This window comes from Balaenoptera physalus, assembly GCF_965194825.1.
Source record: "Balaenoptera physalus genome assembly, chromosome: 2".
Classification (NCBI taxonomy): Eukaryota; Metazoa; Chordata; class Mammalia; order Artiodactyla; family Balaenopteridae; genus Balaenoptera; species Balaenoptera physalus.
Window position 1 is genome coordinate 66,724,459 of NC_138883.1, and position 27,332 is coordinate 66,751,790.

Here is a 27,332-nt window from a genome sequence, read left to right on the forward strand (position 1 = left end):
ATTCTTATCAGTACTTGCAGCTTTATAACCTTGGGAAGCCCTTGACTGACTCTCTCTCTCTCTCTCTCTCAGCCTCAACCAGACAAGATGCTTTTCCAGGTGTATTCTTTGAAATATGAACTCCAAGAAATGCTCCTAAAGGGGAGGTTGGGGGAGTTCATGGTCAAATAAGTTTGAGGAAATTCTGAATACTATAATCCTATTCCTCTTTTGAAATAAACAAATGCCCTTTGGTGTACAAAAGGAAGGATCCAGTATCCAACTGCCCAATTTCAAACCTCCACTTGCTAGACAGTAACCTTCAGGAAGACAGTTAACTTTCCCATATCTCAGTTTCCCCATCTGTAAAGTGGAAATAACAACAGTACCCCACTCATATGAATGAAAGATTAACTATAAGGACACGAGAAAACACTTGATAAATGTTAATTACTATTATTATTGCCATCATAATCAGAATCATTATGATCTTGTTAAAAACACATATGTCCAGACTCCACCCCTGGAGATTGAGATTTATTAAGTCTAGGGGAGAGTCGAGTCCAGATGAAGAAGTAGAGGTTTATCTGGAACAAGAATGTGTCCAAGATAGTACTAGAGGCAGGATTCAAACCCAGATCAAACTGCCTGATGGAGAGATGTCACACTTAACATCCATACTCCCATTCAGTAAATTCTTTAACTCTGTAGTCCTGCAAAAAGAGCACAGTTCTCTCCTGAACTGAAGGTTGGGCTTGTAATATAAACTCGTGATTCCTTAAGGGGTAGTTCAATAAAATAAAATGCAGTTCTGTGACGCTGGTACACAACAGCTTGCAAAAAAATTCCTAAATGTAGCAGTAAGCATCGGTATGTAAAAACTTTATTTGTAAGTCATTGTTTAGCAAATCAAATCTGAAGATAAGACATTATTTCTTTAGAAATACAAGAAAACAACTATGATTGCTATTATTTCTGTAGGTTTCACCACCACACTGCTGATTTCCAAAGGTCTTACTGTCAAGAACCAGGCGGATTTCCAAGACACTTGGGGAATCACTCTGGAGGTGGTGGCAATCTTCTTACCACTTCGGTAGCAATCCTTAGGTAGGCTTTGGCCTGGAAAAGAACAGATTTGTTTGTTCTATATTTCTCCCTAGTAGACATCAAATGACTCACAAACTGTTTGCCATAGTTGTCTACTGAATTGAATAGTAGAAAGGCTGAATGAGATGAGGAAACTCAATAGTTAGAAGATACTGCTGTGAACAATGCATGTAGGGCAGGGGAGAAATGGGTTTAGATTATTTGGAAGGTGACTTTCTGAAAAAAATATTTAGTAGCAGCAATTACTGTTTTTCAAACTCTAACTCCCATGTCAGCAAACTAGCAACCCAGTCTAGCTGCAGAAAACTTACACCTTCCTCTTCTGACAAACTGATATCTTGAGTTAGATACTGCCAAACTTCTTTGGCATAAGGGTTATTAGTCATTTTTGAAAAGACTATCTATTACCACCCTATGTTTATCTTCAGAAAGCATTTTCTTTATTCTCTCTGACAATGGTGTCTAATACCAGCACCAAGCACCTCTAGGCTCCTCCATTTGGTGAGATTTAAGTACCACGCAAGAATTCCTGGAATCAGTTGTCATACTCTTCATCTCTGGGACCCCAGTACAACAGAACACGAAAAGCAGCTCCCAGGAGCTAAGTGGGCCACAACTAACCTAATGCCTGCACAGTCCAGTTAGAACAATGGTCATGGCATTTGCATTTTAAAGTTTTAAACAATTGAAATGTAAATACTACTTATTTCTCCTATCTTATCTATAAAAAGTAACTGTAAGACAATAGTAAGATTTTCTAGAACCAGTAATTTATACATTTATATATTTACAGTTGTATACATACTACTTCTACTACTACTACTACTACTACTACTACTGCTGCTGCTGCTGCTGCTGCTGCTACTGCTACTACTACTGCTACTACTGCTACTACTGGAAGTAATGCTAATGGCTAAAATTTGCTTGAGTACTTAATATCTGCCAAGTATTATTTCATCTATCCTCAAGTTACCCTAAGGGGTAAATTCTGTCACTATTCCCACTTTATATACAAGAAAACCAAGACCACGAAAGGTGAAGAGTCTTGTCCACAGCATCACAGCTAGTGTGAGATGAGCTGGGCTCTGAATCCAGGCTGACCAGCTCCCTGACTCTGCATGGTAAAAGGACTGTTTGAGGCTTCTTTACCCTGACTTGATGAAGTACTTAACTGTGTTTCACACGTCTTGATTTTTTAAAACTATGCTTGAAAGTAAATATTTCCTCCATTTGGGGAAATATTTTAATATAGACCTCTCTGTATTTACATTATGAAGTTGATACAATGTATTAAGAAACCAGCAATTTGAAAAACAAAAGAATTATTTTTATATAATATATAATTATATATATATATATATATATATATATATATATATATATATAAAATCTTGTGCCACAAAGAGAAACCCATATTTGTAACTCACATCAGAAACTTAAATATTTGCCACATATTAAGATCATAAAGAAAGAACAAAAAATGAATATACACACACACATATTTGTGTGTGTGTATATGTACCTGTATCTGTGGATACATATGTATGTATACATATATATATAAACAAGGAGCTACTGTATAGCACAGGGAATGCTGCTCAATATTCTGAAAAGAATTTGAAAAAGGATAGATACATATATACGTTAAAAAAAAAAAGTTACTTACATTTGCCCCCTGGGGGGTGGTGAAAAAAGCCAGTCATGTCTGTTATCTCTCAATCAACATGTTGGAAAATTGTTCATTATGAAAATTTTAAATGATACTAATTACAATAATGACAAACCTTTAAGTGTATGTTGTCTGTATGTATACTGCCATGCTACTTGTTTCATTGTTGAAACATAAAATATATGTTTCACATTACTACTTTAAATCTTATATTTTGGCTCTACTTCTTGAAAAAAAATCCAATGATTATAGTCAGAAATGTTTGACTTTAAAAGGAGCAATTGGTTATTTATATTAATATTAATAATTGATATATTTGGGTTTGTATTTATCAAGTTTTTGTGGTCTCTCCAAAAGACCTGGTTTAATTTCTTATTCAAGCTATGTTAACTTATTTTCTACTAACTTTTAAAAGTAAGTATACACTTGACCCCTTTTCTTTGGAAGTTGTATATTTAATATTTGTCAGTTTTTAACCTAGAAACATCAGTATAATTTAAAAATAATCAGAGAGTAATTCTATTTAATACCTTTAAGATCTACCTTGACACTGTAAGGACATTACGCATAAATCTACTTTCCAATGCTACTTTTTCATTGGTGATACATATTTTAAAAACTTTTTAAAATACATGCACTGGTCCTAAGTGCACAGATCAGTGAAACTGTACACACTGAACACACCTCTGTAACTCAACACCTATGTCAATAAACAGAATACCTATGTCAGATCCCAGAAAAAAACAACAACAACTATGTTCGATCCCTAATAGTTGAATTATACTTTATTTTAACAGGAAACTGTTAAAATTTCATTTGCGTCCTTTTTTTAAAGAATAGCTATCAAAACATGAATAAGGCCTTACACGTTTTTACTGAGTACATACTATACCAAGTACTAGTATAAGTAATCTCATTTATGTAATCTCATAAGTAATCTCACTTATGTAAAATAAACACCATTGGTTCAATGTGGATGAAGAAATTGGAGTTGTCTGCTCAAAGTCACAAAGTCAGCAGGCTGGAGGACATTCACACGTGGGTCCGCCTGACTCCAAAGCCCAGCTCCTTCTACCACATCACATATTAAACAGTAAATCCAAAATACAAGTAATTCTAATCATAATTCTCTATCTAAAAATGGTTTCAGTCTCTGCTATAGTTAACAGAAACAACAGACTTTGTTTAAAAATGGAAATAACATATACTTTATAAAGAAATATTTCTCTTAAATCTAAAAGTGCTGATTTTCAGCCATGTATCTTTTTTTTTTAAACATCTTTATTGGAGTATAATTGCTTTACAATGGTGTGTTAGTTTCTGCTGTATAACAAAGTGAATCAGCTATACGTATACATATATCCCCATATCTCCTCCCTCTTGCGTCTCCCTCCCACCCTCCCTATCCTACCCCTCTAGGTGGTCACAAAGCACCGAGCTGATCTCCCTGCGCTATGCGGCTGCTTCCCACTAGCTATCTATTTTACATTTGGTAGTGTATATATGTCAATGGTACTCTCTCACTTCGTCCCAGCCTTACCCTTCCCCCTCCCTGTGTCTTCAAGTGCATTCTCTACGTCTGCATCTTTATTCCTGTCTTGCCCCTAGGTTCATCAGAACCTACAAGGAATAAATGCTGGAGAGGGTATGGAAAAAAGGGAACCCTCTTGCACTGTTGGTGGGAATGTAAATTGATACAGCCACTATGGAGAACAGTATGGAGGGTCCTTAAAAAACTAAAAATAGAACTACCCTATGACCCAGCAATCCCAGTACTGGGCATATACTCTGAGAAAACCACAATTCAAAATGAGTCATGTACCACAGTGTTCATTGCAGCTCTATTTACAATAGCCAGGACATGGAAGCAACCTAAGTGTCCATCGACAGATGAATGGATAAAGAAGATGTGGCACATATATACAATGGAATATTACTTGGCCATAAGAAGAAACAAAATTGAGTTATTTGTAGTGAGGTGGATGGACCTAGAGTCTGTCATACAGAGTGAAGTAAGTCAGAAAGAGAAAAACAAATACTGTATGCTAACACATGCATCTTTATAAATACCTTTTATCTCCCAGTAGCTTTTCTAGGTGTTTAAAGCCTAATATTTTATGATGAAAATTTAAAGCTCACTAAGGCAAGCTGAGGCCATCATTCTATAACCTTAGTTCTAATTTTTGTTAAATTAGAGACATAAACCTATCTGACTGCACAAAATACTGAATGATTCCATAATAATCAAATTTGCTACATTTAACCTTTGCTTTTTAATGGACTATCTCCAAGCTTAAACTTTCAATATATCACACTCAAAGCAATGGTTAGATTTTTATTTGCTGAGAAACCACTAAAAGTGCTTAGTTTAACAGTTTCAATTTCCACAAAACTGTTGAGATTGAATTTTTTCAGCCACTGCAGTATCATTTCAACAAATACTTTTTGGTTCTTATTGTGTGCAAGGCATTGTTTCGGGAAATCTGTGGGAGGTAACAATAAAAAAGGGAGGCAGAAGTGCTCACTGGTGAAGAGGTGGGGCCTTGAGATCAGACAGGTATGGTTTAACATCCTGGTTCCATTACTTATTAACACTGGCCCTGGGCAAGTTAATTAACACTTCTAGGCTCAGTTTCCATATGTGTAAAATGGTTATAATAATAGTATCTACCTCAAAGGGCTTGGGGGCATATTAAGTAAGAATAAACTATGTGAAGTACTGGAATATAAGAAGCAAATAATAAATACTAGTGGCTACTATTATTACTATTATGTCCTCAAGTAATTTACAATCTCATTGAAGAGCTCATATTAACATATCCTTTTGGAAACTTTCCCTGCCTGAGGAATAAGTAAATTAAATCCCTTCCTTTTGTTTAATCCACAACTAGGAAAAGCAAACACATACATGTCATATGTAAAAAATATGATTTAGATTTCTCAGACTATTAATACTCTCTTTCTCACCAACTCAACTCTACACGAACTAACCCTTCTCTCCTATTCAAGATCTTTCATTGGGCCATCTAGAGACACAGATAATACAGCTGGATCTTATTTGTCTGCTCTGTCATTACCAAGTAAAGGAACTGGATGGCAACCAAAGTGCAGAAGTTTTATGGAGAGCTTTTCCCTTTGTCTTTGTTTTTAAATATTTGAAGTTCTAATTTTCCATACACAGTCATTTCATATTAGGACTATGAGGTAATAATGTAGAAATGATAAGATAATAAAGTTTCTACTTACATTTAAACGTCTTTACCAGGAATATCTTATAGCACACCTTTTAACACACCAATATTAAGATTTTCACTTGACAAAAAGAATGAAACCACAAAATTAATAGTCAATCATGAGTCCATCACTGTGTCCTGGACTCAATCAAAGGCAAAAGGTAGATATAGTTGAATGAACAATTATAATTACACAAACAAGAGGAAATGCTATTGAATTTAAGAGTTCTGAATCCTTAAGTGTCCACTTTCTCTCCCTTCCTCTATTGCTTTCTCTGGCTATTTCACACTACTTGTATTTGGAGTTTCAATTACTCCCCTTTCCTCAGTGGTGCACGTATTCAGAAGGTTCTGGCCTTTGGCTGAGTAGGCAGAAGCCTGATGGAGCTTTTTAATTGGTACTGTAACCCTTCCCAACTTTTCCAATGATGCCTCAAAGTCAGCACATTTCATACCTTTCGATTAATCACTGTGTTTTTAGTGTTTGTCTCTTCTGAAAGTTAAATATTACTGGGAGAGTTAAATCCCTAATGCCTAATTTTAAAAGATTTTATGGGCAGAGAATGAGAGCCCTGGAACCTGGTGCTGAGAGGAGGGAGTGATGGAAGATGGAGAAGAGAAGGTGGAATTAGAAAGAAGACAAAAAGCTAAAGATGAAACTTTTACTTATTAATAAATTTGCCTGTAGTAAACCCCTAAAAGCAAACAATAAAAAGTATCAATCTAAGGGGCTAACAATTAACAAATAATTTTGCATATTCCGTCCCATTAACTTTTGCAGAAGTTTATCACGTTGGCAAGTAAACACTTCCTTCATTCTTTAAATGAAGACATGCAGGTAGAATGGGCACTAAGCTTCCATGCATATGGCAGAATTTGTTCAGAGGGCTGTGACCAGCTTCTGAGAGCGTATTTCCATTTAAGTTCATAGGGGAAAAGGGAAGGGGATTATCAGGAGGTAAGATTCACCATAAGAATAACCAGAAGGATCCTGATTCCAGGACTCAACAACAGCTTCCGAATATCTAGGACTTAATATCTTTAACGCTGAAGCTGAGTATTCTACCCATATCTCATGATTCAAATTCTGCTCTGATTTTTAGATGTCACCAAAGAGTGACATTTACTTGAAGTTATGTAAGGGGAAGGGCATAAATGGACTCAATCCTTTGATAAAGGGCAGAAGAAAGACATTTATTATTATAGCATCTTATACAGAACATTTCAGAAGACATAAATACTCATAGTTGTATTCTACTTGGCATTTTTCAAAGTATTTTCACATCATCATCTCATTTAATCCTTCTCATTATGATATCAATTTACAGATGGAGAGAAAGGTTCAGAGACATGAGGGAACTTGCCTAAGGTCACACTTAGAAAGTGGCATTCTTCTTAATGAAACTCCAAGCTAATACAGATCAACGCTTTTCCTTTCATGCAGAGACCTCTTTGAGAATCTAATAAAGCCCTTGTTCGATTCCCCAGAAAAATGCACACTCATACATTCCGGATATAACTTCAGGGGATTCTCAGACCCAGGTTAGGAGCCTCTCTGTATTATGCCCTGTGGTTGTGCACACCAGTGGGACTTGAGGGGCAGAGTGTGCCCACCCTCTTCTCTAGATCTCTGTGATATGAAAAGGAGGTGAACTGAAAGCTAGCCTAAATATACACAATAGACAGACACTGAAGTAATCTTGCAATTAATTAGGAAGGGAAGCAGATACTGCACCGGGAAGAGGATACATGGGCTATGGTTTCGGAGCTGAGTGTGGAAATAGCCTCTGGTACCACCTTGGACAAATTCCTTACTATAAATGGATCTCTGCTTCTTCATCTGAGAAATGGAGATTATCATACATGTCTCACAAATGTGCTATGAGAATCAAATAATATATTGTATTTAATACACTCAAGTACTGTACTCACTTCTTAGAAGGAATTGAGGAAATCAGGGCTATTAGTAGAGGACCCAGAAGGTGATACAATGGAAAGACAACAACATTTGGAAGGAACAGACTTGCCTTTTAATCACATCTTGCCATTTATTAGTTCTGTGACCTTGGGAAAATTATTTAGCTTCTATGAGCCTCAGTTTCCTCATCTGCAAAATGCGGACTATTTATATATTACATTAAGTTCTTGAGAGCATAGAAAGTATATAAATGTCTAACAGTGTCTAGCATACTCTAACTGCTATTATTATTAGGAAGATGGTTAATAATAATGAATGTCTACAATCTAAGAGTAGGAAGCAATAACTTCCATGGAAACAAAATAAATACAAGGCTCCATTTTTTTTCCTTTTCATGGACATGTCTAAATCTTAAAATTGCTCAGAAGTCTTCATATATAAGGCAGAAGTCTTCACATGTAAGGCTGACGATGTGGTGCATGAAATTCTTACTACTTTAGCAGAGACCTCACCAAATCAAATCTAACTTAAACCCCAAAGAGGCAGCTTGCTCACATTCCCATAAATGTCACCCAGCAACAGCAAAATAATAGGTCTAATGTTTATGTAAATGTAAATGAGATTTTAAAAACATGTAACTCCAACAAACTCTACAAACACTGCTGTTTAGAGTTTTAAATCATATTACCTTTTGATGGTTGCTATATGCTCTCTGTTATATTACATTCCTTTAACTTTTTGAAATGTTTCTTGCTTTTGGAGAATCTCAAAGAAAAAAAGCAATAATGGACAGGTGGGAAAATATTTAAAAATGTAAATTCATAATTGAATAAACTAGTAGGTAATTATTTGTATTCACCACAGAATGTCTTTAAATAGTCTGTTCTCAGGAAGCATTTAAAAGTGTGTAATTTAAAAAACCCTCAATTTTCATACAACTTTTCATTCACTGCATAAAGTACACCTATGGTAGTTGGGATTGCCAGACTTCAACTATGAAAGCAATAAAAGGTTATGGTTTTTGCTTATCCGAAAGATTTCTAAGAAAAGACTGAAAAGGAAACTTAACATTTATTACCTAAAAGGCAGAGAAAAGAAAAACAATGATAAGTACTACACTACATTTACTCAGAGATCATATTCCCAGCAACCCAATCACCTATACCATAACTGCCAACCCTTAAGAAAGAGAAAGGAGCTCTGGGCACCTAAAAGCGATAATTCAGAATGAATCTACTTTACCAGTCTGAGACTCCTGACTGTCAGTTTTGCCCTTACTTTATTCACAGCTCTAACCAAGCTTGGCTCTTTTATTTTCCAGGTCACATGGGATTAGAGGAAGCAAACTAGAATGAAAGGGGTAGTAGTTATGGACAGACAAAATAATGGTACTCTAAAGTTATACTCATTACATACGGGAAAAAAAAGAAACTACTAAAAGACTGATTGGGGCTGTTTGGCAAAGGAGCACAAAAACTACATCAAAACTGATGTACCAGATGATGGCTCACTTTCAAATTTAAATAGCAACTGCTACTTAGGAAAGAAGAGATATATATGGCTGATTTTATTTCTATTTTAAAAAGGAGTAAAATTAAAGAATTTATGCTGAAAGGCATTAAGCTTCAGCAATCTTTGAAAATCTATCAACTGTATCCCCAATGATATTAGCTAATGAAACACTACTAGTTTTCCCACCTCACCTCCTCAATCTTATTTATTAAAATAAATGCAATGAAAATCCCGTCTCTAAAGGTATATACAGTTTCCCTATATCCGACTCAATATTTTCTTGTATTAGGTTTCCTTCTCCCAACAATCAGCTGAACTTCTAATACCGAAATATAATAACCTCGGGCAGTTAGATATTGCTAGCCAGCAAGATAAGAACTCTACAAGCGCTTACTGTTCGTGTTCTTCATGAAAAAACTGGTTGGGTGATGATTCTTTCTAGGTGAACATGTCCAGTTGATAATTCAGAGTCAGCACTGGTATGTCTACCACATAAAATAGTAACTTAAAGATACTTTGTATAAGTTAACTAATCTTTGTTTAACATATGCATTCCAAATAGACAAACTTGATCTCCCCAACTTTCTTTCTATACATCAAAAAGTATATAACCTGTGAAAAGAAATTAAAATACATATTTAGAAATATAACTTACCTCATCACTTTCAGGCTGTGAAAACACAATCGGCTGGCCTGTATCTGAAGCTTCCCGTATATTAAGATGTAAGGGAATGTCTCCTAAAAGAGCCCACCAGATATCCATTAGTACCGCAAAAGTTTATATAGGCTTTTGGAATTTAATTCTTTGAATTGCAGAAAGAAACAAATCGACTCGAATCAACTTGAGTTATGACTATCCTCAAATTGCTAAATCTCTGAAAAACAAATTTCAAATGAAAATTAGGGGCAAAATATTCCATTTGAGGGCAGTTCCATGATCACATATGTATATATGACAGCAGTGTGGCAGCCAATCATGGAATAAGGCCTCTGATTTATTCTTTGCTGGAAGTCTTTCAGCAACAAATGGCCTGGAAGACATCTGTAAATTTTTCTCCCTGTAATAACTGATATAGACATATCTTGCCACATAATAAGAGGAAATTGAAGAGGAAAAGATGGGGCGGCAAAGTAGTTTAAAAAAAGCCAACAAAATAATCCTCCTGATGGCAGATGACTGAGCTAAGAGAACTGCTGAAAAGTAGGCCAGACCTGTTATTTCAACTATCTGCCTCTTTATCAGATAGAATTATTTTTCTTTTATTATGTATTAATCTATATAGCATTATATATAACTTGTGAGCTTGATGAGCTCTCAGAAAATATATAAGAACCCCCAATATACAGACTTGAGGTCAGAGAGGATATGTGTCTTCCCTGAGGATATATTAGGTAGTAGGATTTAGAGGAAAAATGCTCTGATCCATCATCCAATTGACTCTTTCTACCACACCATCACAAATGAAGCCTTTCAAAAGGCTGAGATTAAAAATGCAGTAAAAGGAGTAGAAGAGTTGACTTCTCATGGTACTCAGCATTCTTATACCTACTCCAAGTCTACCCAAAGGTTATTAAAACGTGTGTGTGTGTGCATGTGTGTGTGTGTGTTTTATATAAAGAGTTCATTCAGCACCATGCCAGGCAATGGAAATAATGCAGAAGAATGTGTTACAAAATTACAAACCTACTACAATTTATATTATGAGCTACGTGGAGGAACAGATATTTCATGCTCCTCCTACCAGCAAATTGTGAGATCTTAACCAACTCTTTAACTCTTTCCTAAAAGTTCAATAGACAAAATACATGAATACTTCAGTAACCATTTAAAGACCAGCTTTTCAGTAAATTTGATGTCTGTTCTATAGATCAACTTTAGACTGTAGGAACCTATCACAGGGGCAGGCAGGAGAAGATATTACAGAAAATACTTAGAAACCCACAAAGTTTTTTCTCTTGATTTATGAACTGCCATTATATAGTAAAGCATCCTGAATGCTTTCATTTCTACTGCAGTAATGAAAGAAAAAAAAAGTAAAACCTTCTCCATTTTATAGCCACCTAGTGACATCACTTCTGCCCTCCAGAGACTCACAATCTGCAGAAGAGTAGAACAAGAAAGATGAAAACCTTGTTAGAAAACAGGTGGCACAGTGAGAGCAGTAATGGGCTAACAATCGTACACAGAGAAGGATAAAAAGGAGTAAAGGTAATGAGAGTGGGTGAGGTTCAGCCTGGCCTTGAAAAGTATTTTTGAGGGGTTAGGGCTGAAGGAAGCACATTTCAGAGACATAAGTTAAAGGGGTTTCTGTGGCATGATCTGAGAGCTTTAACTACTATGTACAAACTGTCCCTGCAGGTTAATATGGATAAAGTTCTGAAGAGCCATTTTACCAAATAATCATTTGAAACACAGGCCCATGGATGAAAATAAGAGGCAGCCAGAGAGTCAGTAAAGGGTCCTGGGGGTTTCACCCAGCCAGGAGGCCATAGCTGTGAGAGTTCTTTCCTTGATTTCAGTTCCTCATTCCCAATTCCAACCTCTTCATCATCAGAGCCCCTGCTCCAGTTCATGGGAGATCCCTCTGGGTCCCATGACCACATTAAAAGGAGGAGATGTGCTCTACATTAGAACTTTAAATTATTTTTCCCATAACACTTTGAGATACAGCAGTCTATAGCACTACCCACTTTCTGTGATCAGTAATCAGTGTTTCTGATTTTCTGATTACACTTGTGAGCTGTTAGTTAAAATGTATCTTCCATATGTGAAATTGTTTCTCTAGGAGACATGTTTCAAATTCTAAATAACTGACTTACAAAATCATACCACCCATTCATAAATTAGGGAATTATAATACTGTCAGCGTAATTCAATAACGTCATTATAATTACACATTTACTTTATTATATAAGTGAATGTCAATCTGTTATGTTATTATGCAGATTTGGGAAATTGAACTTCCTAGGTTAAATGAAAAACTGTTGCAGAATATAATTAGTAGCTATAATTATAACAATGTATCAAAATATATCATTAGTATTCACCTGGTACTATGGTAGCTGCTTTAGTACAAATGCATAAAAACAATAATACATTTAACATCAACTTTTAGAAACTTAATTATAATAAAGAATGTTTTGAAACTCCTTGATCTTTAAGGGATCTTAATTGTTAACTACCCTAAACTAATAATTCACTCTATGCCTCCCTTATTTAGCATCTAACATCTGCCTTTGCTCAGAACAGAAACTCATAAGTAGGGACTTCCCTGGTGGCACAGTGGTTAAGAATCCACCTGCCAATGCAGGGAACACGGGTTCGAGCCCTGGTCCGGGAAGATCCCACATGCCGTGGAGCAACTAAGCCTGTGTGGCACAACTACTGAAGCCTGTGAGCCTAGACCCCACAAGCCACAACTACTGAAGTCCATGAGCCTAGAGCCCGTGCTCTGCAACAGGAGAAGCCACCGCAATGAGAAGCCCATGCACCACAATGAAGAGTAGCCCCCGCTCCCCGCAACTAGAGAAAGCCCACAGGCAGCAACAAAGACCCAATGCAGCCAAAAATTAAATAAATAAATAAATAATTAATTAAGGGAAAAAAAAAAAACAACTCATAGTAGAATATCAAAACATGTTTCCTAAAAAGTCCATTAAGTTGCTTTTGGATTTGTTACAAAACATGTTTTATCTAAAATCTGTGTTTTGCTCCTTTAACACATGATTTTACTTCTCCTCAAAACACTAATGAATCCTTCAATTCAGTAACATGAACTGTATAGACAGTGTAAATTTCAAGTGTCATATTTTATAGACATGGCATAAAAAGATTACAGAATAAAAAGGTTACATATAAAAAGATTACAGAAAACAGAAAATACTGTTTTCTACAGCAAAAGGACTAATAAATTCAGAACTGATCAGGAAGGCATTTCTTCACACATACCAAGAACTGACACTTCCAAAGGTTGCTACAACATACAGAACAGGTATTTCTGTATATATCTGCTTATACTGAGAGCTGTCTTCCCAACTTAGCAAACAAACTGATGATCATTATTTAAAATGTGGGCTTCAAATCACAGTACTCAAACCACAAAACTCTCCTCTCAAATTCAAGTTATAGGCAGTTTTTATCTATAGCAAGAGTTATTATAATTGGCAGAACAAACCCCCTATTCAAAAAGCCTTCCACTAATGAAGTATCACAAAAAGCCAAAGAAAGGTTAACACACAGAACTGTGCTATACTAACAATTTAAAACACAAAGCCAAAAGCAATTCATCCTTTTTTAAGACATTCTTCATCACCATGCCATTTCCTTTACAAAAGAATATCCTGTGGTCTTACCTAGAATATCAAGATCAAGGGTCCATGCTAGTCTCCTTGCACCATCAGCACCAAATATATGAGTTTTGTGTTTACATTTTGGACACTGGAAAACACTCATATTTTGGACAAGGCCCAGAACCTAGAATAATAAAGACACACTGAAATCAAAACAAAATTAAACCAAGTTTCAATCCATTATTTCAACAAGTTTTTACTGCATGCCTACTAGGTTCCAGTGATACAATGATGAATAAGTTATGGTCTCTGCTCTCAAGGAACTCAAGCTGGTGGGAGAGCAAGACACATGTCATTAACTCTAATAATGAGATAAATGCTAAAGAGTTATAAATGACAGGGATCAAAAAATTCTGTTTGGGAAGAATGAGAGGGACCTCTGAGTTGCCCATAGAGAATTGCTTCTTCAGGTTGAGTGTGAGAAGAGGGGTTGAGGCCTACAGCAGGAATTCTAGGCAGAAGAAAGAGCATAAGCCAAGGCAGCAGACTACAACTTGTATGGCCTATTTGGGCTGCAACCCAGTAAGCTGCCAAGGCAGAAGCTAGTTTGGTAAGAAAGGTCAGGGTCAGATGGTAAGGTGCCAAATGCCATCCCTGTATTTGAGACTTTCTTCTTGAGACAACAGAGATGGTACCAAAGCAGCAGTGATACACAATAAGATGTACATTTTAGAAATTCACTTCTGAGGGCAACATGGGAAAAATAGCAGGAAGAAACACAGGAAAAGAAATAGTTAAGAAGCTAACTGTGGACAAAGCCTCACAGTAAATAACAGCTAACACATACTGAGCGCTTATTCTATGTCAGGCACTGGGATAAGTGCTTTATATGCACTATCTTATTTACTCCTCACAGAACTTTATGAGATGGGTTTTTATCATCTCCTTTCTATAGGTGAGAAAACTGACACAGCCAGCAAAATACTGAAACTCAGCTCTTATCAAAATGTTATTGTTCAAAGCAAAAAATTAAAGCTATATACAAAGTGTCCATCTCTTTCTGAGTTTCCCCAACTTCTGGCACAAACTAGATACTTCATAAACATTTGTTGAATAAATAGACAGGTTCTGCAAATATAATCCTTATTCATGATCCTTTTAATCTTACTTCTTATTGATGGGAAGCCGCGGTTCTCTTCTAGAATAAAAATGGGGAAAACAACTATCAGAGGCTTAGAGATAATAATGTCTGTATCATCCTATCAATCCCACCAATAAGATTATCATTATGGGAGATATCTCTATTAGAACATTTGCATTTTAAATGCAGAATAGCACCGATAGTCCACAATGAAACATATAAATAAGAAGGTGATCAAATTTGTTATTCTTTCTGAAAAGAGAAACAGGAAAGACTAAGGTTTTCTACAACACATGTAAATGAAGGCAAATAGTGAGGGACATGCGTTTGTAGGTAAGCATTTTCCAAATATTATATGCCCTTTTGCTGATGCAAAGTATCACAAAAAATAAATCACACTGTGTTCTGGTAATTCAGTACCATCTTCAGAAAGTTAGAGGAAAACCTAGCTAAATACCACACAGCTTATTTTATTCACTATGTCTATATAATACACTCATTACTTGGGCAGTTTTACTGCCATTTATGTTAAATGTGATATACCCCCTAACTGTAAGGCTTTCAGCTTTAATGTAAAAATATCACTCGAGAAGTGGGAAAAGGAGAAACACAACGTGAAAATTTAAGTGAGGGTATATTCTAATCCAGACAGAATGGGAGAAGTATTCCTTCTCTGGAATCTCTTAGACTTCCCAAGATATAGAGGCATGGAGCAAGAGTGTATTTGCAGTTTGTTTGTGATTAGCTTATTATTAAATCGTTCACTATGGACTGTATAAATGTCTCAGACATTCTCTATATAGACTACATACATGTCACAGACATAAGACTATCCCCAAACTCTTTAATGACATCCTATCATATGCCAGTAACTAGGCTAAACACAAGGAGTAGCATATAGTGGTGAGCAAAACAGACTTGGAGCTTGCACGCTAACTGGAGAAACAGATTGAAAAATTACTGCAAAAATGTATTTTAAAAACTGGAACAGCTTCTCTAGAAGCAAAGTACAGAGTATTATGAGACTGTAGAAAAGAGAGGACTCTATCTACCCTGGAGTCACAGAGGACTTCCTGCAGGAAATGTCTGATCTAACAGTTAAAGAATAAGCAGGTAAAAACAAGGAGAAAGGGAGGAAACACACTCAAGACAGAAGTAGGAGCATGTCTCCTGTCTCCTTCAAGGAACTGAAAGGCAGTATAGTTGAGGTATGGGGTGAGTGGTGCGAGATCAGGCGAAAGGTAGGCTTGCAGGCCATGTTTAGTGTCTGGGTTGTATGAGTACAGAGACACCACTGAAGGGTTTTAAGCAAGAGAGACCACTGTGCCTATAGTTGTAGGAGACTCATTTCTCAGGACTGTAGAGTTTTAAAAACAACATGGAATGGAAAAGCTAAAAGGACTTGTCTTTGTGTGTTTATTTTCTTAGACAAACACAAATCCAGGGCGAAATCAGTCATTTCAGAGGTGATCGTTTTTAGTGCTGTCTAAAATACTCTAGGTCTCCTCCTGCACAGTTCTCTGCATAGGATTTTTCTCCTGGGCACAAGGTTAGCATTTTTCTTCTTTGCAATTAGGTGAGGACACGTAACTTGTTCTGGACGATGAAATGTGAGCTGAAGTGACATGTGTCACATCTAGGCAGAAGCTTTAAGTGCTAATTCCCCATTATGTTTCCCTCTGTCCCTGGGACTAGCAAGCTTCCAGAAAGTGGCTGCTCCATCAGCCTGGGTGCCAGAGTAAGAACAATGCAGAGGAGTGTTAAAGCCAAACCATAATGGACGTGCAGCATGAGAGAAATAAACTCATGTTGTTTTAAGCCACTGAAATTTGAGGGTTGTTAGTACACATAATCCAGCCCATACTGGCTGACACAGGGGTGTAAGAAGAAAGTATTAAAATTTCTATTTCTTCCTTATGATTTCCTTTTTAATTCTAATTTTGTGTGTGTGTTATAATGAAAATAACATATTAGTACAGTAATAAACGTGTACTATATATAGATACGTAGAATTTACAATATGTATTTATATATAGTGTACATTATAAAATCTATATATAGGTACAGATAATTTATATTATATATCTATATATTTATATAATATAATTTATTATATGTCTATATACAGTATACATGATAGAATCTCTATATCTATAATTATATATATATTTTCAAACATCATTTATTGATAAGCATGTATAATCAAAACAATTTAGAGATAAACAACCCTCTGTATGTTTGAAATTAAGAGGTTGTGATAAGCTTGGCTCTATTACTGATAATATTCTTCTAGTTAAAGGATAAATGCCCTAATACTGCTTCCTAGGTTACCCTGAACAAAGTAGTTCCTCTTAACTCTAGAATTCCTTCATCTCAAAAACTTCCCACACAAATACCACTTTCCTTAAAAACAAAAAGTTGTAATGGAACAGAAGAGTGAGCCCAGAAGAGACTCACACATGGAATTCACTAATTTATAATAGAGATGACACAGTGCTGCAATGTTAATTGGATATCCATATGGAAAATGAGGAATCTTAACCTTCTATCTCACACCATACACAAATATTAATTACAGATGGGTTGTAGAGCTAATATGAAAGATAAAACAAAACACATTTGGAAGAAAACAGCAAAATAAACTTATAACCTCGGAGGCAGGCAAAGATTTTTCTAGCAGGACACAAAGAAGCACTAAACATAAATGAAATTTTTTTGTTAAATTCGACTACTTTAAAATTAATAACTTATCAGAAGACATAATTAAGAGAGTAAAAAGGCAAGCTATAGAGCAAAAGATGATATCTATAATACACATATATAACAAAGGACTTTTATCTAGAATATACAAAGAATTCCTACAAATCAATAAGGAAAAAAAAAATCAGATAATACAACAGAGAAATGGGCAAGAGACTTAACAGGAACTTCATAAAAAAAGATATCCAAAGACAAACAAACATGAGAAAAAGTGTTCAATTTTAATTATCATCAGGGAAATGCAAATTAGAACCGCAATGAGATACCATACATTTATGCTTAAGACCTGATTAGAACAGAAAAACATCCTTATGACTACAACAACCTAACCCCCCCCCCCAAAAAAAGAAAACCCAAATACCACATATTGGTGAGGTCATGGAACAACTAAAACTCACAGCTTCAGTGGACTGTAAAGTGGTACACCATTTTGGAAAACTGTTTGGTAGTTATCTACTTAAAGTGACATATGCCTATATTAAGGCACAGTATTTCCACTCTGTTATACATTAACAAAAAATGTGAACAGTTACCAAAAGACATTACAAAAGTGTTCATAACTAATTATCCAAAAATGAAAAACTACGCAAATGTCCATCAACAGTAAAATGGACAAATAAATTGTGGTATATTCACACCATTGAATGCTACACAGCAATGAGAAGGAGAGAACTATAGCTACAATCAACAGTATGAGTGAAGCTGTCAAACATAATTTTAAGCAAAAGAAGCTACACAAAAGTATATACTTATTATTCCATTTATGTTAAGTGCACAGACAGATAAAACTAATCTATGGTGTTATAATTTGGGTTCCGCTTTGGGGGTAGTGATCAGAAGGTGGCACAAGGCAGGAGCTTCCGGGGTTCTGGTAATGTTCTGTTTCCTGAATACAAGCAATGCGTGTGCTCACTTTGCAAAAATTCATTGAGCTATGTACACTCACAATTTATGCCCTTTTGTGTATGTGTATCAGACTTCAATAAAACGTTTGCTTTAAAAAAAGGTGGTCATGTGAACAGTGGCCAATAAAGCAATAAGAACAAATAATCAAGATGATGTTTTATTGGGCATCTTGTGAACCTGCACACAAAAATAACAGTCTGTTTTAAACAGAAAAATATTCTATAAAAACAGAGAGGTTGCAGTAAAACTAAGATGAAGTCTTTGGGAAGAACAATCCCTTATTCTTTCCACGTGACACTCCAAGGAAAGAACTGAAATAAAAGCCTAAGCCCAGAGAGCTCTGAAATGATGGAGTTCTAGACCATCAATGTCTAATAAGGTAGCCGCTAGTTCACATGTGGCTACTGAACACTCGAAATGTGGCTAATCTGAATTGGGATGTGCTGTAAGTGTAAAATACACACTGGATATCAAAGACTTAGTATAAGTAAAAGAATGTAAAATATCTCAATAATTTTTTAGAGTTTACAAGCTATTCTTTAAGCTTTTTCATTGAAGTGTATCATGAATACACACAAAAAGTACACAAATCACAAGTGCATGACTGAATGGACTTATCATAAAGTAGGCCCACGTTACCATGATGCTGTCCATAAAACATTGCCAGCACCCTAGAAGTCTCCTTGTATACTCTCCGAAACGTTGCCAAAAGTATAAACTAACAACCTGATTTCTAACACCATAAATTAATTTTGTTGTCTTGAATTTGATATGAATGTAATAATGCAATGTATTCTTTTGTGTCTGTATGATTCATCCAGCTAAACCATGTACATCTGTAGTTCATTTTCAGTGAGTCCTAAGATTCCATGATGACTATATCACAGTTATGCATTCTCTTGTTAGATCATCCGTGTTGTTTCCAGATTTTTATAAACAATGCTTCTACGAACTATAATACATGTCTTTTTTGCTGGGTATTAGGTTATGCATATTTAACTTCAGTTAAAAAAACGCCAGTTTTCCAATAAAGTTCTACCTATTTATACTCCCACTAGCAAATGAACGAGAACTCCAGCCATGCCACAGCTTCATCAACATTTGGTGTCATCAGGCTTTTTTCATTTTGGCAAGTATAGTAAGTATGGAGTAGTACCTCATTATGCTGGATTTTCAATTGTCAATCTGTTTATACCAGGAAATATATTTCCTAGAATCTCCTTCCTCATATGGCTCCTGGTTAAAGTTCACCACAGGTAAAGTGGCATGAGATTTGGGAAGAGAAGGTGTAGGCTTAGGCCTTACACTCTAAAGGTTTCCTGTGGGCAGAGGTGGTGACAGAAGTGTGCAGAGGTACAGGTGCATTCCAGTTTGTTTTCATTCTGCCTCTGTGCCCAGCTCTCCTGTGCACTGTGGTTTTGTGTTGCCAAAATTAGTAAGGAAGTTAAGCATATTTTTACATGATTATTGGTCATTTGTATATTCTGCTCTGTGAAGTATCTCTTCAGGTCTCTTGTCTATTTTTTCCATTGATTACGTGGTTCTTTTCCTACTGAATTGTCAGAATTCCTAGTATTTTTTTTTTTTAAACTTTGGGTTTATTTATTTATTTATGGCTGTGTTGGGTCTTCGTTTCTGTGCGAGGGCTTTCTCTAGTTGCGGCAAGTGGGGGCCACTCTTCATTGCGGTGCGCGGGCCTCTCATTATCGCGGCCTCTCTTGTTGCGGAGCACAGGCTCCAGACGCGCAGGCTCAGTAATTGTGGCTCATGGGCCTAGCCACTCCGCGGCATGTGGGATCCTCCCAGACCAGGGCTCGAACCCGTGTCCCCTGCACTGGCAGGCAGAATCCCAACCACTGCGCCACCAGGGAAGCCCTCCTAGTATTTTTAAATGCAATTCCTTTTTGCTTGATTCTCAATTTTTATATTGATTTCATGCTGAAATGACAGTATTTTCAATATACTTAGTTAAGTATACTATTAAAATTAACTTCACCTGTCTTTTTCTATTTTTAAAAAAATGGCTACTAAAAACTTTAAAATCACATTTGTGGCTTGAATTATATTTCTCTTGGACAGTGCTGCTGTTGACAACTGAAGGCTGACTGTAGAACTTATTTTGATAGTTCTCCTACCTAATGTTGTTCTAAGGTCCTAAAGATGCAAAAAAAAAAAATTATCAGGGTCTGTGATTTATGAATATTTTAAAAAATTGAACAGAAATGAAACATTTACCTTTAAGACTATTCAGGACAGATAAACTGTCAAGTTTCTTTGCTTTTAGTTGAAATTACATCAGCTGAGTGTGCTAACACTCATGTGTGGTTATCTCTTTGTGTTCAGAAGCTCATACAACAGTCATACACACACGTATATTTAACTAGAAAAGAGAAAATAAATTACTTCTTAAGATATGCAGACTATGTGGCTGAACAACTTTTTCAAAACATGGGGTTAGCTGGAAGAAAATTTAAAAGAGAGCTTCCAGTATTAAAAAGATTAGAAAACACTGCCCTCTTCATTTACGAGCAATCCTCTATAATCAATTATTTTTGAACAGGGGGAGCTAACGTAATAAGAAAGAAGATTATAATGCCCATATTACAATGTTATTCATAAAAATTCTTCTTTTAAATAGGAAAGAATACATATCTACACGACCACCCCCTACCCTCACTCCCCCAAAAAGCCTTATATTGTGTGAATACTTTATATGTTGCTAAGCTGTTTGTGTTTATTGTAGAGCTATTTTGTGCATCCTTTGATCGTAGAAACATTAGAAAACAGTTGCTTTGCCACAGCTTAATTTACATAATACCACTGAGACGCAGCTGTAAGCGTGCTCAATCATTTTTTAATGTCTCATCAAAGTATAAGATCCTTTTTTCTTTTTACCTCAGCTGGTTTTACTGAAAAAAGTAAATGCTACGTGCCTGTCTAACATCAGCCACCACAAACCTTTAGCATGTTATTCTTACATTATTCTAATACATCACTGGCTCAGGAGAATACTTCTTTTATTAACTTTTAAAAAATTGACTGTCTTGAAATATCAACATTGCCCTGAAATACTGGATTTTTGTGTCTAAATGTATTGAATTAAGCAGGTTCAAAAGGCCCCAATTTTAATTTCTTCTTGGCATTTTAAACCCAGATTCAGGTAAGTAACAAGCAAGATTTTCAGGTTACTATATAATCCAATTTTTCAAGGTTACAATCAGGTTAAATTCTTGCCAGTTGGAACCTGTCACAAGGATTAAGAGCTATGATTTAAGAAAAAATGAAGAGGAAAAACTCACTGTTAAACAGAGAATGAATAATAACAAATGAAATTGATTAGATTCACAAGTGTTTTTCAGTTCTCCATTAGCCTTGAACCAGTTTTTGGTATATTCCTTGAAGCGTGTGTGCAGATATTATAATTTAAAAAAATGAGATGGGTGTTCTTGTTTTCTCTTTCAGAAGTAGTCTGGTAATGGAAAAAACAATTAATGGGGAGGCCTGCATTCATTCTCCTCTCAGGGACCAACTAACTACCTCTGGATCCATGAAGTACAACTTAACTTCTCCATGCCTTGAATTCTAAAATGAGGGATTGTAATGATCTCTAAAACATACCACTGTAACAATAACTTTCAGAGCTACCCTTCACAATGTCATGTGCTAAGACCTATGCAAAGTACTGTACATGTAATCTCACTTAACTGCCACAACGACCTGTGAGATGGGTCACGAAACACTTAAGCTAAATTATTTGCTCAAGGTCACACAGTTAGTGAATAACAGAGCCAAAATTCAAATCAGCTGGGTCTATGTGTGGCAGTCACAAAACCAGATGACAAGTAAATGAACTGAAGGATTTTGTTCATGGAACTAGATGGCCTAAAACTATTGACCAATCAATCCAGTTCAGTGGGGAGATTTAAAATAGTAATTAAGAGCACAGTTATAAGGGAAGACCTCATGTGAACCATCTTCATCATTCACTGATGCAGCTGAGCCTCAGACATCATTCCCTTCTCCTGGCTATGAAACTCCCCTTTCCCTTAACACCCTCAGTATACCTCTCCTGACTGTCAACAGAACCTATGGTCCCCTTAACTCCTCCCCATTTTTCAATCCACCAATTTTCTGTCTTTACTTGCCCTAGGCAATCAGGACCCCAAAGGAAAGCAAATTTAAAGGAGACTCCTCTTAATCTCTCATGCTGTGATATTCTACGACATTCACATTACTAAACCTCAACTCTAGACAATCCACAGAAATAGCAATTAAGAATGTGGGCTCTGGAAAGCAGACCATTTAGGATAGGATCCCAGGGGCCCACTAAACAGATGGGTAGCCTTATACGAATTACTTAGTCTCTCTGTACTACAGTTTCCTCATCTGCAAAATGGGGAAAATAATGTTATTACTTCACAGGGTTGTTGTGAGGGTTAGATTAGTTTAATTCACATAAATCACATAGAACAGCATTCCCATTTAAAGCATATATGGACTTCTGAGAGATGCTAGAGAAAGACAAAAATGAGCAAACATCTTCAGTCTTTAAGATGCAACTATGGCCGAGATGCAGAATGCTACCTACCCAGTCTTACAAAGATTGTCACTGAAGAAAAGTCATTTTTCAAAAGTGGAAAGATTACCCAATTGTGAAGAAGGAAGCCACATGCGATACATCACGTTCAAACTAATAAATAGCGTTCCTAGAAAGAATACTAACAGCACCTTCCAAGGCCTGCAAAGCCAATAATGAAAGATTCTCTAAATACATCAAAGGTATTAAATTTCCCAAAGAATCAAGTGAGACAACTTGATGATTGGAGAGGAAAAAACTATGCTCAAGGATGAAAAGAATAAATGTGTCACTTGTCTCCATTTTTATGTAAGATTACCTATTTCTAAATCGTTTTGTGAGGTAGATAGGCTTGAGGTATTAAAGAAAATAGAACTTTTGGGGTCCAAAAGACAAACTAGATGCGGAACAAGCTCCGAGACAGATATGATGAACACATAAGTTTTGAAGGCATTCAAGGGTGAAGATGTGAAACTCCTGGTCCAAATGGATAACCTACTGCCATGAATGGTGACTGTGCCAGAAAAAGAATAAACTACAATTCTGATCCTCGTCACTAGGAACAACTTGTAGGGTCTTTGGTAATAAAAATGGAAAACGGAAAGAAAACATTGATAAGAATCAACTATTTTAGATTCTAAGATCACCTAATTTTTCTTAGGAGACAACATAATCATTAACCCTTACAAATAAATACCACAAAGTCCACACCGCAGTAGGACTCTTTGTTTTTTTGTTTTTAGCCAGCAGGAAAAGAAAACCTGCTGGCTAAAGACAAAAGCAAAATTCCTATCTCTCTTTTATAAAATAATTAACTATTTGCAAGGCTGAAATAGTTATAGAATTTTCTCTATCTCTCTCTTTTTTTTTTTTTTTGGCTGTGTTGGGTCTTCGTTGCTGCTCACGGGCTTTCTCTAGTTGCGGTGAGCGGGGGCTACTCTTCGTTGGGGTGTGAGGCTTCTCATTGCGGTGGCTTCTCTTGCTGCGGAGCATGGGCTCTAGGTGCGTAGGCTTCAGTAGTTGCGGCATGTGGGCTCAGTAGCTGTGGCTCACCGGCTTAGTTGCTTTGCGGCATGTGGGATCTTCCCAGACCAGGGCTCAAACCCGTGTCCCCTGCATTGGCAGGCGGATTCTTAACCTCTGCGCCACCAGGGAAGTCCCTAGAATTTTCAAAATTAATTATAAGAAAAAAAAAAGTTCAGTGACCAGCATTAGGCTTTAATATATTTGTTGCCACGTCAACTATAGCACAGACAGCTAGCTGCTCACCAAAATCCATGGTCTCATCTTTCTAGCTTAGCACACAGCTAACCTATGTTTCTCAGGCTCCTTGAGAGACATGACTGTGAGCACATAACAGAGTTTTAGTTGGGGGAATGAGAGTGTAAGTACGTGTGCCACAACCAGGCCTCATCCATAAAAAGCTCCCATGACATACCTATGTACTGTCTTTCTCTTCTGGCTAGCTCAAATGAGGCTGGCCCAATGGTGACCTTAGAAGTCACATTTTAAAATGGCAGAGGCTCCAACAGCCTAAATGACTTTGTGGAAGAAAGCCACCATGCTCACCTGTTAATATACTAGTACTGTTACATGAGCAAGAAATAAGCATCTATTGTATTTGCATCATTATAAATTTTGAGGTCTACTTGTGACAGCAATTAGCTGACATTAAATAATGCAAATTTTAAATAATGCAGAATTTTAGACTCTAAATAACTTTAACAACTTAATAAATCCAGAGAACAATTTAGGCTCAACTAAAATACTCAAGAAATAAGGAGATCTCAAAGACACTATTTATCTAAATTTTAAAAAATTTCTTGTTAGAATTCTTATTAGCAAATAAAGAGACTAGTCAAAATACCTAGGCCAAATACAAAAACACCTATGAACTATAAATTTATGTTTCATGATAACAATTATAATAAGAAACATTAATTATATAACATTATATTGACATTGAGTGTTTAGATTGTACCAAACACTGTACTAAGCCCTCACTTATTTCTCACCTCAACCCTCTGAGGGAAATACTATTATAATTCCCATATTATGAATGAGAAAACTGAGGCACAGATTAAGTAACTTGCTCAGGTCATACTGCTACAAAGTGACAGATCTAGGATTTGAACTCTAGCATTCAGACTCCTGAGCTCACCCTTCTTAACTACTATGTAAAAATGCCTCTGTAAGCTGTACCCTATTGTCTTAAAATTATAATACAATTTCTAATGTAATTTAATTTGCAACCATAAAAGATATACTTAAAGAATATAGCTCTCTATGTGCTTTAAAAAATCTGTGTATAAGAGGCTACAAATATACAGATAAATAAAAAATCTGGTTCGGTGAGGAGAAGGGACAGTCACATATATCATGTGATGTGAATAGTACTAAAAAGGCCAACACCAAATCATTTTCTCTACCAGTCTCTTCCTTGCCAAACAGTTTTAAATCACAACCCTTAGAGAATAGAGCAGGGATTTGTGACTGAGAATCTAACCTCTTATTTCTAGTTCACTGTCAACCTGAGTGAAAAACTAGCTCCTGGTAGATTTATTAACGGCAGCATAACTCTCAAAATCCCTTTGATTTCTGCCTTTTTTTTCTAACCACCCTACTCTATGTAATCAATTGCCAAGCCTGTCTATTCTTCTTTCAAAATGTCAATTACATTTATTTCCCTTTCCATTTTCATCGCCATTACTCTAAATCAGACCCTTACTGCCTATCACCTACACTAGTGTTTTCCCAACTTATTAAAACTGCCTTATAAGAAAAATATTTGACAGCTTGATCTGATACAAAAACACACGTATATTTGTTTATGACTGAGACCATATCCCTATGAAATAACACTTTCTCTTCCTAAGGGCAATTTACCCTGATATTGTTTAAAAACTTTGGTTACATCTCTCAGTGAATTGATTTCCTGACTCATCTGTGGGTCACAACCTGCACTGTGAATGACTGTGACCATTGCTAATGCTTCCTTACTGCCTCCGCACTCTCCTGGCTCCTATTCTTTCTATTCATCTCCATCAGATTAAATCCTTTTAAAGCTCCATTCTTTTTTTTTTTAGCAATTTCATGTATCTTTATTTATTTATTTTTATTTATTTATGGCTGTGTTGGGTCTTCGTTTCTGTGTGAGGGCTTTCTCTAGCTGCGGCAGGTGGGGGCCACTCTTCATCGCGGTGCGCGGGCCTCTCATTATCGCGGCCTCTCTTGTTGCGGAGCACAGGCTCCAGACGCGCAGGCTCAGTAATTCTGGCACACGGGCCTAGTTGCTCCGCGGCATGTGGGATCTTCCCAGACCAGGGCTCGAACCCGTGTCCCCTGCATTGGCAGGCAGATTCTCAACCACTGCGCCACCAGGGAAGCCCTTAAAGCTCCATTCTGTCTATTTCCTATCCAGCATTCTTTACGGACGCCTCTAAAAATCTCAAGAAGAATGTCCAAATTTCTTAGTCTAGTGTCTAAAGCTTGACTAAACCTAGGCCTAGCAAAGACATATCCAAACATATCACTTCAGCTATAGACAAACTGAACAACCCTGAACACCTGTGATTTCCTGATTCTTTTCAGACTGAATTCTGTCCTTCCCCCAGTCCTGTGATATACCTATGAAAATCCTCCTCCACTCATTCATTCAGTATATATTTAGTGAGCAGCTATATGTTCTGAACACACAAGGGGATCAGTGGTTGGAGCTGACCTTATGGCACTATAAATGTGAAAGTACTGACAAAATGTGAAAACAGTTACAAAAGGGGAAACAGAGTGTTACTAAATCATACACTAGAAAGAGCTTACCTAGTCAACAGGGTCAGGGTAAGTCCCCCAGAGAAAGAGCTGTTCAATCTAAGCACCAAAGGATAAAAAGGAGCTACAGGTGAAAAGTGAGGGTAAAGCGTTCTCAGATGGGCAAACAGCATGCTGAAGTCCATGAGAAGAGAAACTATGGAAATCTTGCAGAAGTGAAAGACGACCAGTTTGCCTGTGGCAGAGATAATGCCAGTCAGAGCGGCCTTGAGGTGGGAATAGCAGACTGTGGATGGCATTATATCCCAGGTCAAATGTCAGTATAAGGAGTATTCATCATATGCATGCTATATGCCAGGTAGTGAATATTTAAGGATTTTAAGGCATGTTTCTTGCCCTCCAAGAGCTCACATTCTTCTGTTGGGACTGACAGGTAAACTTGTAGTGGGATAAGAGCCAAACTAGATATATGT

The 27,332-nt window shown here is 36.5% G+C and overlaps 1 protein-coding gene across 7 annotated transcripts in view; it reads right to left on the reverse strand.

Annotated features, from left to right (window-relative positions):
• Positions 1 to 840: 840 nt before the first annotated feature.
• Positions 841 to 27,332, reverse strand: part of NUBPL (NUBP iron-sulfur cluster assembly factor, mitochondrial) — a 329,428-nt gene continuing 302,936 nt past the window's right edge. For 6 of the 7 annotated variants that reach the window (XM_082452222.1, XM_082452223.1, XM_082452220.1 and 3 more), the window contains 3 exons: positions 13,772 to 13,892; positions 10,074 to 10,156; positions 841 to 1,098 (listed from right to left, as the gene is read on the reverse strand). In XM_082452222.1, coding sequence (XP_082308348.1) covers positions 1,036 to 1,098; positions 10,074 to 10,156; positions 13,772 to 13,892 — 267 coding nt within the window. In that variant the 3' untranslated portion in view covers positions 841 to 1,035. The remainder of the gene's footprint in view (positions 1,099 to 10,073; positions 10,157 to 13,771; positions 13,893 to 27,332) is intronic. The other variant, XM_082452224.1, reaches the window with a different exon arrangement.